Here is a 15,355-nt window from a genome sequence, read left to right on the forward strand (position 1 = left end):
ATTGACAATTAAGCACCACCAAATAAAAGCTCGATAAACATTTCTAGTTCCACAGACACGAAATCAAAGTGTGTGCAAACGCTCTCACAGGGCGAGTGGTGGTTGACAACTTTCCCATGCAAATCGAAAGACCGAGTCATTTACTCAATCGGGCATTGAGTTGCAACCCGTTTTATCCGGGTTATTCACCTAAGCATTGCAAAAGCGACTGGAGCTAGTAAACCCTAACCTAACGTGTATGCACACACAAATATATATATATATATATATATATGTCTAGGTGTATAGCCCTATAGCCTGTGGTTACTGGGTTCTTTGCAGTTGATGGCTCAGGTCAGATAAAGACCTGTTCCTCTACTGTGACACAATTGTTTATCCAACAACTAAAAAGACGGTTTTACCCTAATTTATACCGTACATGCCAAACAGTAGAGTATAGTAGAATTCTTTTATTTTTTTGTTATATATAAGAACATTAAACTAATAACCGCAATGACCTATAATTTTAATAATGAAGTTTTTACGGTAGAGCGTAGGAAAATTTGAATCACATTATTACTAACTCATTGTAAGGCTTAGTCCACTTTCCCACCCCTTTACTATCGTTTGTTAAAAAACCAAAAAAAAATTCTTTGGACCTGCCTACATTACTTTAATTTGCAATTCAAATAAGTTTCCAAAACCGTTAAAATTTAAGTGAAGAGCTATATGTTTTTTTTTTAAAATGGTCAGCTGATGACTTTACTACGATAATCCATCATTTAGAAAGTCGAGAAGACTTAAAGACTGAAATTCCTGATCACAATCATGTGATTCACATCGTTCAACCAAATAGTTATGACAATTATTTAAAGTTTGGTTGTCCTTCCTTTTTTTTTATGGGGAAAGGTTGTATGGGTTTGATTTTCATGAGTGAATACTTTATTTGTGAAAAATTTTAGGTTTGTGTGCAAAAAAAAAAGGGGGGGCTGGTATCAAGGAATAACAAGCAAGAATGTTGCATGGGAAAGTGTCCTAATTAATCACAACCTATGTCTTCGACTCCATAGTCTGTTGAAAAATGTTGATATTTAGTATTTTTTAAAGTGTGATCACTTCTGTGAACTTATATTTAAAGGACAGAGATTTCATCCAGATCTCACTCCACCAAATCCTAAGGATTTGGAGATCCAGATCGTTGAAATTTGATTTAACGACTACAAACAGGTGGTCTTCTAAAAGTAATAATAATTGTAGCTGCTGGATCAAATTTCAAAGGTCCGGATCTCCGGATCTTTAGGACTTGGTGGGGGAGATCCAGTTGGGATCTCTGTCCATACTTAAATGTGACTTTTTCAATCAAATATATAATATTTTTTTATAATTAAAAATCATAATTTTCAATATGTATAGTATAAATAGTGATCTTTGGTCGTTGGATCATTGACTATTTAATTTTTTTTTAAGTAAATCTAACTCTCCAGTTAAGGTATGTCATACACTGGAGTATAGTAGAACTTTCGTTTTTAATTTGCAAGACAAGTTTTTACTAAAGTCCATGTAGATGTGAGAAACAAAATTTGATCATTAGTTATAGTTTCCGACCAAAAAAGAAAATGATAGTTAAGTTGGTTAGGGCATAATTGTTCACTGCTATAATATATCTTATTGAAGTAGGGTTCTCTTCTCTCTTAATTTGTATTATGCAGAAATGGGAAGTGCCATCTTTTTACTTGTCCCCCAATTGATTAAGCATAAAGACCCACATTTGACATTACTTTTGCCCTAAGAAATTAAACAAGAAATAATGAGCCATAAGACTCTTATGGAAACAATCAAACATGGGCAGATAAAGCAGTTGGGTAAATTTGCAGCAAAAGTGAAGAATGTCTTAAAGATTATGCATGTGACTTTTGAATTTGGAACATGTTTTTTTTTTTTGTTTTTTGTTTGTTTTCCAAGTTACCGAGTGAGTGGTGAAGGTAAAAGCTTGCCAAAGTTGAATGTGTAAAGCCTACCAGTTCAGGTTGCTAAAATAGCAACCCAATTTAGATTTGTGAGATGACGAAGGTTGCCCTAAAAAAGAAGTTTCCTAAGAGTACACTATAGTTTTTGAAAGTTGGATATTTCATACTGCCCATATTGTTACTATCTTTTGGCCAGTTTAACCAAATGGTTTGGTTGTGCAAGAGGAACTGACCCCAAGAAATAAAGAGAGGAGAAGATAAAACCCAAAACATCCCCAAAATTACAAAAAAAAAAAAAAAATTGTCTTGAATGGTATGTTACCAAGATTCTAAGTCAATCACGCACTGATATGTAAGAAAGTTGAAACATTTGACAATGTGTAATAAAATAAATTCTTAAGTGCAGGCCGTCGAATCCATCCCCTTATCCTTCTGATCCAATCATGAGAGTCTTTGGCCATACAACCACATGATTCAAGAGTCTATTTCGAAGAACAACTTGTGTGATAAGCTCTACGTAATGGCATTTATCATTCTACATGATAAAAGTTCTTTCTTCTAAATTATAAAATTAGAATCCAAAAAAAAGATAGATTAGCAAACCAAGTAGGGGGTTTTTGCTTTCACAAAAGAGAAGGAATGGAGAGAGAATGTTTGATTTTGGTTTTGTCAAAATCTTAATTAAAATAAATTAAATATGGGAGGAAGGAAAGAATGAAGACTAAGGGGAGAGGGGGGGGGGTACGAGTGGGATTTGATGGAGTAGAAGGGGACAGAATAGACATCCGCCCGGAAATACAGGGGGTGCCGTACAAGACCTCCACACTCTCTCTCTCTCTCTCTCATACACACACTGTTCTGCCACACATCACACCCAGCAGTTGCAACAGTGCTGCAGTTCGGCCTGCAGACGGAGAAAAATGGTTGAATCTTTTTTTATTTAAAAACCCAAAAAGGGATTCAATTCAACACCAAAAGAAGTCCCATATTAAATTATCTGATTTTTTTGGGTATTAATTTCCATTTTCTTTTTCTCACCTCCCAAATTGTAAAAGCTTTTGAGCTTTTGATTTGATACCCAAAAGCCCGTCCAAAAGAAAAATAATAAAAGTTAAGAATTAAGCAGAAAAGAGAGAGAAGTGCTTTTCCGAGCTTCTTTTAGCTAAGTGCTATCAAACCCATCTCTCAAAATGCAGGAGAATTGAAACCTCCTCTACGCCCTTTTTTCTTTTCTCCATATTATAAACAAGCTTAAGCAGAAGCAGAAGCAAAAAGCAAAAAAGCAAAGTGCTTTTCTCCTTCTTCTTCTTCCTCTTTCGCTTGTTGGGTCCTTACAGTTTCTGTTTAATTTCACATGGCGGGTCTAATTGATCTGAACAGTGCGACTGAGGACGAACAAACGCCATCGTCCGGCTCGCCGTCTTCGGCTTCCTCTGTTTCGGACGCTCTGGGTTCTTCCGCGTCAGTGTGCATGGAGCTCTGGCACGCCTGCGCTGGCCCACTGATTTCGCTGCCGAAGAAAGGGAGTGTGGTGGTGTATCTGCCGCAGGGCCACCTGGAGCAAGTCTCGGATTTTCCGACCTCGGCTTATGATCTCCCGCCCCACCTCTTCTGTCGGGTTGTCGATGTCAAGCTCCATGTCAGTCTCTCTATACAATGAGCCTCTCTCTCTCAAATTCTTTTTGGGTTTTGGATTTTTGATGAAATTTGATAGCTTTTGGGGTTTTGCTATCTGGGTTCTCAATTTCTTGAGGGTTTTTTGGGTCGCAGGCTGAGACTGGCACTGACGATGTCTTCGCTCGGGTTTCCCTTGTTCCTGAAAGTGAGGTGGGTTTATTTGTACGGGTTTTGATTTTCTGTTTGGTTCCTTAGAAAATGCTGGAAAAGTAAAATTTTTCTGAGAAAATGCTCACGTTGTGTAGAAACCGAAACAATTAAAAACCCAAGCTTTAGAATTTCACTTTCTTTCTTTCCCGCTTTGGCATTATCAAAGATCATATGTTAGCATCTCTGTCTCCTTACTATTAGTCATTTCACGAATTTATGAATTAGTTACTTATAATTTATACAATTCGATTTTGGGGTTGATGTTTTTAATTTTCTTTGCTCTTCCTGGTGATCGTGTGATGTTTTTATCTATTAAACATTGACATTGAGGTGATTTCACTAATGCTTTAATCTATGTAGGAAATTGAGCACAGATTGCGGGAAGGGGAAACCGATGCAGATGCCGAGGACGACGTTGAGGCAATGGGGACGTCAACCACACCCCACATGTTCTGCAAAACCCTTACTGCTTCCGATACTAGCACTCACGGAGGCTTCTCTGTGCCTCGTCGTGCTGCCGAGGATTGCTTTCCTCCCCTGGTATTCCTAGTTCATGTTCTCCCCCAACTTTTGGTTTAGCTTCTGCATAACATTTTTGAGACTAAATTATTAGTCTAATCAAGTACATATTAGTATTTTGTTTTTGAGACGAATAGATTGTGCTTTTAGGATTACACTCAACAAAGGCCTTCCCAAGAGCTTGTAGCAAAGGATCTGCATGGCCTGGAGTGGAGGTTCCGACATATCTATAGGGGTAATGCAAAAAATATGATCCCTTTTGTGCTTCATTAGTTGGGGGTTTATCTTTCCATGATACGGTGGCAATCTTATTAGAGTTTTATAATGAACTTTGTAAATTGGATGCTTTAGATTCAATGTGTTTCTTATTCCTTTTTTCTAATTGGTTTGAGTAGGGCAGCCACGGAGGCATTTGCTCACCACTGGATGGAGTGCGTTTGTGAACAAGAAGAAGCTCGTCTCTGGAGATGCGGTGCTGTTTCTTAGGTATATAAACCCTTCGATTGACGAGATTTTGGACCCCCTTATTTATAATTCTCATCCAGTATTTATAATAGGGGTGACGATGGAGAACTGAGGCTCGGAATTAGAAGGGCAGCCCAGTTTAAAAGTTCTGCTACTTGTCCAACTCTTTGTAGCCAGCAATTGAACTATAGCGCTATCACCGATGTGGTGAATGCTATATTCGCAAAGAATGCTTTTAATGTGTACTACAATCCAAGGTAATCTGGCGCTCATCATTTAACATATTCCTAAAGTAATCTTGAAAGTTATTGTGCTTGAGACTTTAGACCTTTCTTCCTTCTGCATCGTTTTTCCTTATAATCGTCCATGATCTTGTAGGTCCAGCTCTTCTGAATTCATAATACCTTCCCATAAGTTTTTGAGGAGCCTTGATCATTGTTTTTCTGCTGGAATGAGGATCAAAATGCGTTTTGAAACTGAAGATGCAGCAGAGCGAAGGTTTGGCATTCTTACTTTTGAAATAGTTGTAGTTTTGTGGAAATTTTTTATTAAATTTTTCTTTTTGGCAGATACACTGGGTTTATAACGGGGATTAGTGAATTGGATCCTGTAAGATGGCCTGGTTCAAAATGGAGATGCCTGGTTGTACGTATTTTCTACACAAACTTTTATCTTTTTATTCTTTTTTTTTTTACTTGTACGTTTCTGCTTGAGAAGGTTCGGGTGGTGAATGCCAATGTACTAAACCAAAAGTTGTCTTTAGGGTACCATCAATTCTGTATTTATCTTCTTTATGGGACACTTCCTATACGTATTGGTTATTTTACATTGAGATTCCCAAAACCATTGTCATGAACAAATCTATGATAAGCTTTTCTGAACAATAGTTGAGCATGAGAGTGCAAAAGGTAACCAAAAAAAAAAAAAAAAAATGTAGGCAGCTTCACCGTATTCTAACTAGGATGAATTGCACACTTCATATGTCATGTGAAATGTCACGATTTGGTAGAATTTGTGGCTAAATTTAGACTGGAAGCATAAATTTTCTCCTGTATTAGCCACACAGTTTTATCTTAATTGTTGATCAAGCCACCCTAGGCATAGTCCTGTGGAGTAGAAACTCAGGGTCTATGAGCAATTATGTCTTGATAGTGAGAGTTAATTTTCAGTGTCTTGAAAGTCGTTTACCTAAATATCATAAACTATGTTTCCTCTAATCTGTAGCATGTCCATATTGACTTCTGGTATTCGCTCATGCCATTAGCACTAGATATATTGGTTTGAACATTTCCTTTGCTATTGCAGGTCAGGTGGGAAGATATAGACACAAGTAAGCATGGCAGGGTTTCCCCATGGGAAGTTGAGTCATCTGGTTCTGTTTCTAGTTCCCATACCCTAATGGCAACAGGCTTGAAGCGGTCCAGGATTGGTTTGTCTGCAACAAAACCAGAATGTCCAGTTCCTAGTATGTCCTGCAATCATACCACGACATGTCATCATGACACTGGTCTCTGCAACATAATGATTTATTTGAGTGTTTCCTTTTCAGATGGTGGGATTGGAACATCAGACTTTGGGGAATCTTTAAGGTTCCAGAAGGTCTTGCAAGGTCAAGAAATTTCGGGGTTTGATACTCCTTTCAGTGGTTTAGGTGGTCTGAATTCGCATCCATCTGAAGCAAGGAGAGTCTTCCACGGTTCCGGTGGTTCTGGGATTGCTGCTGGAGGTAATGGTCTCAGACAGTCACTTGTGGATTCTGAGATTGCCTCAAAAGGCATAGGCTTTGGTGAATCATTCCGATTCCATAAGGTCTTGCAAGGTCAAGAAATACTTCCAAGCTCACCTTATGGAAGAGCTCCCGCTTCTAACGAAGCTCATGAATATGGTGGACCTGGAATCTATGATGGTTTTCAGGTGCCTGGCTTTAGGAATGGATGGTCCACCATGATGCAGAGCAATAATACACACGTGCACTCATCTGCCCCATCTGTGCAAGTTTCATCACCATCGTCTGTGTTAATGTTCCAGCAAGCAATGAATCCAGTTGTGGAATTCAACTCGGTATACAATGGCTATAACCAAGAGGACCATAGAATAAATCGGACTCCACATGTCTCTGAACACGATGGTGGAAGGCAAACGTCATCCTCATTTGGTGAACGTAACTTCAGCAGGGAAGATCGTGGAGGCACGCATTCTTACAATCAGCATGGTATTTCACCTCATCCAGGTATAAGTCAATCAACAATTAGTGGCAGCCAGGATTCTGTTTCACCAGTCAAAGGTAGCTGTAGACTCTTTGGTTTCTCATTGTCCGAGGACAAATGTGTCCCGGATCAAGAGGGCAACCCCAATGTTGGAGTGCAGTTTCATTCAAAGCCTCCTTTGATGACTTCAACAGTTGGAATAACCTGTACTAAAGTAAGCAACCTCTTTGCTGCATGAAATGCAATTTTCAAATGTTATGATTGGGGTATTTAATCTTCTATTTGATGGAAGCAAATGATTATCTGATTAGCAAGTGGGATGTTTATGTCTAGGATTGGGCTTTTGACTGGCGCGGAGAAAGGATGGAAAGCTGTTTACAAGGATAGTGATCATCCTGTGCTTGTTGCAGATGATCCGAGGCAGTAACGAGTAAGTCCTCGTACGTTTACTTATTGTATATCTGTCTATTTTTGTTCTGTTTGCAACCTAGCATCGGAATCTACATGGATTCTTCATTGCCTATCTATTGTCAAAACTTACATATGGTATGGCTTGAAGTGCGCTTATAAACCCTACCTATGGAACTCATCATGGCCATGTTTGTCATCGCACTATATCTTCCAAAGTCATATAAGTAAACCCGATGAACATGAAGAAGATGCTTGTGTTCCGGTCATTTATTTGTTTGAATCTCTCTTTTGGCAGGCAATGTTACTGTAATATCAATAGTTTTGCGTTGTACCGATGAAGAAAACTCTCTTAACAGGCGGGAGGTTTTCTTCGGGATTATGTGTGCTGTCATTTATGTAACTGAATTTTGAGGCAAAAGTTGTAACTAAGCGCTTCAAGGGACTTTGATTTGTATTGTTAATTCAGCTTTGAGAACAAAAGTTTGTAGAATCTATATTTAATATTGCTTAACCCTCATATGTAAACCTGTTGAAAGAGGGCTTATCTGCTAAGGCACAATGCTCCGATGTATAACATTTCTTTATTTTGAAACTAGTGTATCCGAGTCTTTGGCCCAACTAATTATTAAATCCTAGCCTGACAGCTGAACATTTGGGGAGTGAGAAACTTAAGCATTTGCTACGCGGGTATTGTGGGAGAGAGTCGAAGCTCAAACCACTTGGGAGCAAACCAAGGTCATGAGACCAACAATTTTCAAGTAGTCGTCTAATGGTTGGTAGGACTTTTTAAGTGAAGAGTACGATGACTATTTTATAAAAAGGAAAAAAAACGAAAAGTTTTAAAAAACTTTAGTTTTAATGAAAAATGACAAATAAAAGTGTAGTGAATGGTATCAGGTAAAGGTAAAAATGTTGTATTTTTGTTAAAAGTGAACAATACCAGGAGTTTTTCGTTAAAACTCTCATAAAAATGTTAGCTGACAGAAGACATGTATTCTATTTAGTCCCAATTTATTTGTCCCACAAGAAAAGATTTGGGTTTTGGATAAAACATTAAACCCCCAACTTGCAGATTTAGGTTTTATTTTGAGTTCCATGTCCAATTGACTGACTAACCACCTTTGCTTTTCAAAGTAAACACAGAACTATTATTTTTATGATGCTAACTTGCTCATTTCCACGCAATAATCCAATTAGGTCTTTTCCTCTTGTTCCATCTGGTAAACCTAACTTTGTATTTCTTCCAACAAGAAAATAAATTAAGCGTTAATGTATCAAGCATCAATCTAGCTACATTAATCTCAAGATAACTAGTCGCCATCAGGTGACTTAGTGATCGGGAATGAATTCCAGGCTCGTGTTCCACACAGGTCGTTTTGGATTCGATTTTTTACGTTGATGAATCACATGACAATGACTGAGGAGAGGCTGAAATGCCTCTATAAGTCTTCACTGCATCCGAAAAGATGGATTGCCATAACAAGCCACCAACTGATCCTTTTTTTTAAAAAGAAAAAAATAATCACAAGATAACTTGGGATCTTAGATTCAAAATCGTATTCATGCATATTCATATGTACTTAACGTTTAGCTGCAACAATGGTTGCCATTAAATACATGTTTAAAGAAAAACGCTTTTAAGTGTCACAAGGAAAATATCACATCCGAACGTAGCATTCAACATGTGATCATAAAGTCGTTGATTAGCAAAAGTCTTCCATCTTCAAATCATAATAAAAATGCCATATACATTTAGAATAATAACATCGATCTGACCAATTCATGTAACAAATTTCAGATACTTATCATAATTATGTATATTTCCCATAAAATGTCACAATATCATGTAACGATATTTACAAATCCGTAACACAATTTATATAAACAGAAGAGTAAGATGAGAGCGTTGACCCCGACATGATTAGATTCAGGATCGATGATCATGTGATTCACGGCTCAGATTAATTCAAACATGTAATTAAATATACGAAGCTTGCAACAACCGCCGCGACTAGAATTTCCACACCTTGTGTCTTTGACTGATTCCTCGTGACGTGGGCGGAATTAAAAAAATAGAAAAAAATAATGCAACGAAAGCAACATCCACGTCACGCACTCGTCAGCAGGAGAGAGAAAGGCAAGACGTTAGGGATAAATTTTTCGTTGTGACGGGAATACAGATGTTACACCACGTGTTATTATGTAATTGATAAAAAAAATTATTTTTTAAATTATTAACATTTTAACATACATATCTCACTATTTGTACAATCACACATGATGTACCATCTCATTTGTCGGTCATACTAAAAAATCTTTAGACGCCAGGCTTCCAAACGCGACTGAAAACGACATGCTCAAGAATCCAGGTATTTGATGATCAGATAAGCGTCATTCGTTCACGCCACGTGGCGTGCTGTGATTGTGATTGTGACTGCTTTGGTAAGCAAATGACGGTGTGTGGTGGGTGGGTGACGACATTGGGTTGTTGTCGTATTACTACGTGTACGCGGACGCACCGTCCGCGAGCGGCTTTTGTCACTACGTGAAAGTTGGGATAATTTGGGATGAGCAAATAGTTGAGATTAGGAGATCACTTGTATTTTTCTATTGGTTGCATGTGGATATGTTTTTCATTTATTTATGAAAAAAGATATTTCCTGGGGTGAACTTAGCCTCAATTGGTTAATAAAAATATGGTTAAAATTTATGTTTAACGGAAATTAAATATAAGATTTTTCATTTACAAGTCAAAATGAGTATCATTAGACTGTAAATGATTTTTTTATTATATTAAATTGCCTAATTTTAACATTTGTGTGTCTAATTAATTTGGTGAAATTGAATCGTACCTTTCACCCACTTTACTTTTTTTTTTTTTTTTCTTTTCAAGAAACCCTCCACCTAATAACTTAAATGCGTTATTATTAAAAATTTAGCATTCATTCGCAATAATTGAAATACATGTTATAATCACCATTAGGTGCCCCAGTGGCTGACTAGAAACAAATTTCATATTCGTATTCCACATGGCATATTATAGGTTCGATTTCTGTCACTGGTAAATCACACGATGATTGCCAGGAGAATGTTAAAATGCTTATGTGATGAGTCTTCTTGCCTCCAAAATGGTGGGCTGCCGCGATGAAGCCACCAATTGGTTCCCTTTTTATAAAAAAGAAGTACATTTTATGTTCTGTTTTTGTAAAAAAAAAAAAGAAGCTCATGCTGATAATTTTCGCACTACTAATAACTCTGAATTAATGATGAAGTGTCATTTTATATCATACTTGAACAAATATTAAGTTAAGTACAAATCATTTAGAGAAGTAAAAGGGAAATAGACATGTATCTCTTCAAGTACCAGTCAATTATGTTCGGCATGTATCATGCAGACATCATGTTGCCTTGAACTCATTTTTTGTGGACACACCCTATATTGACTGCAATGAACCTAATTCTTGGAATCTATCAGTTATATATCGATGCAAATGTTCTCACAAGAATCAACAATTAATAATACGTAGTTACACATCGTTGTTGACACAATTTTTTCGCACACAAGCACATGTTATAATTATACTGTTTACTTTAATTTTGTCAGAAAAAGAACATAAGACCGAAAGAGCATGATCAAATATTTTACCTTAACATGAACGCAAGTAGCTGTCGCTAGCACAACTCTTCGATTTGTGCATGTTAGGGTTATGGTTTTATTTTAATTTCGTCACAAAAGTAGATGAGAGCAAAAGAGTATGGCCAGCTTGGAGTACTAACAAACAAAGGCAAAAATCGCAAAACCTGGTGGGAAAATTAAGGGCAACGTGTGCGGTGCATCATCTGTTAGCCCTACTTGGAGAATACGTCCAGTGTTAAACAACGCGGGTGACGAAAGTAAACGTCACCCACAGCAACCTGTGACGTCGAACACTGCGCAACTGCCGTTGACGTTAGAGTCTACGCTCCTCTCTCTCCTCTCTCTCTCTCTCTCTCTCTCTCTCTCTCTCTCTACAGATTATAAATCCCCCGTCCTCAAACGCCACTTCTACATCACCGCCCCCTCCCTCTGAAAATCCTCTCTCTCTGTGAAAAAATTGAACTTTAATTGCAATATGCAATCACAAACTATCCCATATGGAACATGGATTCCGGGCAGCCGGGCCGGCCACGCGACGCCGTCCTCACGCGAGCAACACGTAGCGGCGGCCAGCGTACAAAAACTGGTGTCGGAGAATGCTGTCACGGTTGTCGGACGACGTGGCTGTTGCATGTGCCACGTCGTCAAGCGACTGCTCCTCGGCCATGGGGTCAACCCTTCGGTTTTCGAAGTGGACGAGGAAGACGAGACCGGGGTTGTCGCTGAACTGCGGAGACTGATCGGAGCAGACCAGGAGGATTGGCCGCAGTTTCCGGTGGTGTTTGTAGGCGGGAAGTTGTTTGGTGGTTTGGAGAGGGTCATGGCTACCCATATTACAGGTGAACTTGTGCCTGTGTTAAAACAAGCTGGAGCTTTGTGGCTTTGATTTTTTCTTCTCCTTTTCTTCTGTAATATTTTTGGGAGTTTTGCCCTTGTAATTCAGCAAACTTTAATCGTATTCGGATTTAAAAAAAAAAAAAAAAAAAGAGAAGATTGACGAAATACTTGTTTCACACGTACATCTTCAAGATTGACGAAACTTTAATTGCAGATCCTGTGATCATTTCTTCATGTATTTGTCTTTAATTTTGTTGAATATTTTTGTAGGACACGAGTTATTGGGAGATAATTAATCTGAAAGTTGTTGTAATAATCGATGATATGATGTGAATTTTCAAATTTTATGCTAATCATGGACAGCAGGCAACATCCAGTGGGGCTGAGCTGGTTGCTGCAAGCAAGACCCATGCTTGTCTGAGATGGCCTCTTCCATTATTTTTTTTGTATTATGCATCAATTCGTACATCCACTAATAAAAAATGCTACGAAAGTCGCTTATGCAGGCGTGTCCTATTTAATCGGTAATACTAAGGAGATTAAATATTTACAAATTTAATGACGTATCAACAATAAGAATAAGCACGTTTATCAACGATTAAACCATAATTCAACCATCAACTTCCATATCAATTAATTTACAAAATTTAATCTTACTATAGCATTACTCCTAAACTATTAACGAAAATGTTAGTTCACAACTAATAGCTATCCACCTAAAGTAGCTAAAACAAGAGTTTGCATATGAGCAGAGTTAAACTCTTACCACACATGTAATGTTAGAGCAGCATAAGTAAAATTCGAGTAAAAGTAAAGTAATGGTTAAAGGGAAAGAAGATACATTGATATTTTTGCAAAAAAATCTCGTCATCATATGAGTTACTGTCACTAAGTTAAAGAGGAACAAAAAATAAATATGAATATCAATGTGTATTAATAATTGACAATCTCAACCACCGTGACTGTTGTTAGCATAATTCATGTCAATAAACAGTGATAAATAAAATCCAAAAATTGACGCATAAAAGAAATGTAGCGAGAAAATTGTGTCGGTCTGTAATATTAGTCTTATATATGGTTTGATTTAAATAAATAACATAGAAGGACTGTGATGGTGGACTTTGGGTTCCACACGCTTAAATGCCTGGACCAGAAGTCATAAGTACAATTCCATTTCGGCATCAGATTGCTGGCCTTGCCCTACATAATTAGTGAGTTATGAATTCTGATATGTGTACGAGAAATGTTAAGGATACTTCAGCAAAAGTGAAATTTACTATAGATTTTGTAGATGACTTAGAAAATGATTAGTGAGTTATGAATTCTGAAAAATGATTACTTGAGAGTGGATGTGTACGAGAAATGTTAAGGATACTTCATCAAAAGTGAAATTTATTATAGACTTTTTATCACTTCATAATTTAACGTTAATTTCCGTATCAATTAGTGACGGAGTTAGCATGAGGTCTTTGGTTAAACTTGACCCCAACAACATCAAAACTTCATGTATATCTGTTTGTATATTGTATTTGACCTCTATAAACAATTACGGTAAAATAAATAAAAACCCTCATCCTCTTACTCCTTCTATTTTCTTCTATCATACTTATCTTCCTTTTCTCATTTCTTGTGTGCTACTTTATTGTGCGCACCATGTGCTCACTGAAATACCTTAGTTGACAAGCCTTGACAATATTTAACATTATTCTATAGTATCCTACATCCACCAACAACAAACTCTACAAACAATATAATAGTTGTAGACATATGATGGCAGGAATTGGCAGTGTCTCCTAGGTGCTCGACGAAATAGCCCAATAAAGTTTTTTTTTTGTTGATATTATGACCCAATTATTTGAAAATTATAGATACGATATTCGTGCCAACATTATAAAAAATTATGTCAAAAATATAAAATGACAAAATCTATAAATACTTTTACTTTTAAAAGAGTCGTCTTAACACTTTTCTAAACAAATAAAGATAAAATAGGAGTGTGAGAAAATGACAACCTCACGACGTGCACCAATCAATTGTTTAATTGTCAATTAATATCATCCCATGATCCCATCCGACTGCAACAACAATGGTTATCATTTCAGGGCGTTGTTACTTTATGTATCCATTTCCGGCGTGGCCACTGCATATAATATTCAACACCTTAACACTAATACAAGTTGGGCCACATGTGCATTATGATAACTTAGTAATAATACCATTATATATTCCGTGAGAATAGTAAACTTACAGGTTCCTCTAACTAAATGAAAATCAGATGCCGCTAGACGAGTTGATCATTATATATATATATATATATATATATATCGCATAGGTTGTCTTACCATTGCCCCAAGAGCTTCAAAACTCCCCAAAGAATTTAACGTTCCAATGTCCAAATACATGTGCCAGACCTTGAAGGCCGAAGACCTTCCGTTGAATTTATTTTATTTAATTCTGACGTTTAATAACTTAACTCCTTTCTATTGGGTGTTTTGGTATCGTCAATGACATTACAAATTGTCATCAACATTTGCAATTCCAAAATCCTATCTAGTCTGCCCACCACCTTCATAAGCCAACTTTGAGCCTTATCTTGTTTTTTTCCTCTAGTCAATTAGAGAGCCTGTGAAGAATCAAGGTTTTGCGTTCGATTTTCCACTCTTCCAAACTGTTACTTGTACTGACATGATAAAATACTTGTTATTTAGAAATTAGTACGACGTAAGTTGATGGATTCATTTGGACATATTTTATGTAGAATAGTCGAATAGATTCGTTACGAGAGGCATGAATGATATGAACTTTTACAATTCTCGCTTTTAGAATTTCTCTTTAGCCTTGTTCTTCTTCTTATTATGATCCCAACAGGATAGCGCATGCACAACAAGAAATATTATCTACACTAAGGGAGTGGGGAAGTGGGCTAAGCCTCACAATGGATTAGCACTAATGTGGTTCAAATTCACCTTTGAGGAGAATCGAACCTAAAACCTCTCACTTATAAGTAAAGAAAAATACTCCCAGACCAGGAAAACAGACGAAAGTTGGAAGTAAAGACCTGTATAGGATCAGAACAAGCTCGGCCACTCTTGGGGACCTAAACCGTTCTCATCACCCGACCTTCCCACGCACAAAGCTCAGCCCAGCTGAATTAACTTGATGGTCTAAACCCTAAACTCATAAGCCCAGCCCAGCAATGCCTAGAGTTATTGGGCTTGCTTTTGGGCCGCCATTGCTAAAAACGAAAGTTAGTGGCGGTCCTGCGTTACACACTTCCCAGAAAAGAGGCAAATACTGTGGCAGCCGAGCCTACTGCAAGGTCAGCTTTGTTTCCACGCTGTCGTTCCGATTTGGGATCCACCTTTGTGTACAAGTACAATAAGGCCCTTCACGTAATTCGATATCCACCACGACAACCAAACCCATAAGCGTAATTTGACTCCTGCCCCTTCTCCTTCTCGCTGCTCTGTAAAGCTCCCCAAAAACATCCGACCCCTTTCCCTCCC

The 15,355-nt window shown here is 37.6% G+C and overlaps 2 protein-coding genes across 2 annotated transcripts; both read left to right on the plus strand.

Annotated features, from left to right (window-relative positions):
• Window positions 1-2,739: 2,739 nt before the first annotated feature.
• Window positions 2,740-7,970, plus strand: LOC103936579 (auxin response factor 3). The gene is made up of 12 exons (XM_009346453.3): window positions 2,740-3,585; window positions 3,717-3,773; window positions 4,134-4,313; window positions 4,443-4,527; window positions 4,688-4,778; window positions 4,850-5,014; window positions 5,136-5,255; window positions 5,327-5,402; window positions 6,063-6,222; window positions 6,307-7,178; window positions 7,298-7,394; window positions 7,671-7,970. The coding sequence occupies exons 1-11, from the start codon at window positions 3,301-3,303 to the stop codon at window positions 7,349-7,351; spliced, it is 2,145 nt and encodes a 714-aa protein (XP_009344728.2). The 5' UTR covers window positions 2,740-3,300; the 3' UTR covers window positions 7,352-7,394; window positions 7,671-7,970.
• A 3,431-nt stretch (window positions 7,971-11,401) lies between these two features.
• On the plus strand, window positions 11,402-12,083 carry LOC103936306 (glutaredoxin-C9). The gene has a single exon (XM_009346175.3). It carries the CDS (start codon window positions 11,488-11,490, stop codon window positions 11,896-11,898), a length of 411 nt encoding a protein of 136 aa, XP_009344450.2. The 5' UTR covers window positions 11,402-11,487; the 3' UTR covers window positions 11,899-12,083.
• The last annotated feature ends 3,272 nt before the right edge of the window (window positions 12,084-15,355 follow it).

The sequence above is a fragment of a genome, unplaced genomic scaffold, assembly GCF_019419815.1.
Source record: "Pyrus x bretschneideri cultivar Hongxiangsu unplaced genomic scaffold, Pyrus_bretschneideri_v1 Contig19, whole genome shotgun sequence".
Taxonomy (NCBI): domain Eukaryota; kingdom Viridiplantae; phylum Streptophyta; class Magnoliopsida; order Rosales; family Rosaceae; genus Pyrus; species Pyrus x bretschneideri.

Excerpts from the sequence above, each read along its gene's own strand:
- LOC103936579 (XM_009346453.3), top strand. The coding sequence starts at position 3,301 with ATGGCGGGTCTAATTGATCTGAACAGTGCGACTGAGGACGAACAAACG. Across the intron at positions 3,586-3,716 it reads TTGTCGATGTCAAGCTCCAT|GCTGAGACTGGCACTGACGA; the intron begins GTCAGTCTCTCT and ends TTTGGGTCGCAG. Across the intron at positions 5,403-6,062 it reads CAAAATGGAGATGCCTGGTT|GTCAGGTGGGAAGATATAGA; the intron begins GTACGTATTTTC and ends TTGCTATTGCAG.
- LOC103936306 (XM_009346175.3), top strand. The coding sequence starts at position 11,488 with ATGCAATCACAAACTATCCCATATGGAACATGGATTCCGGGCAGCCGG.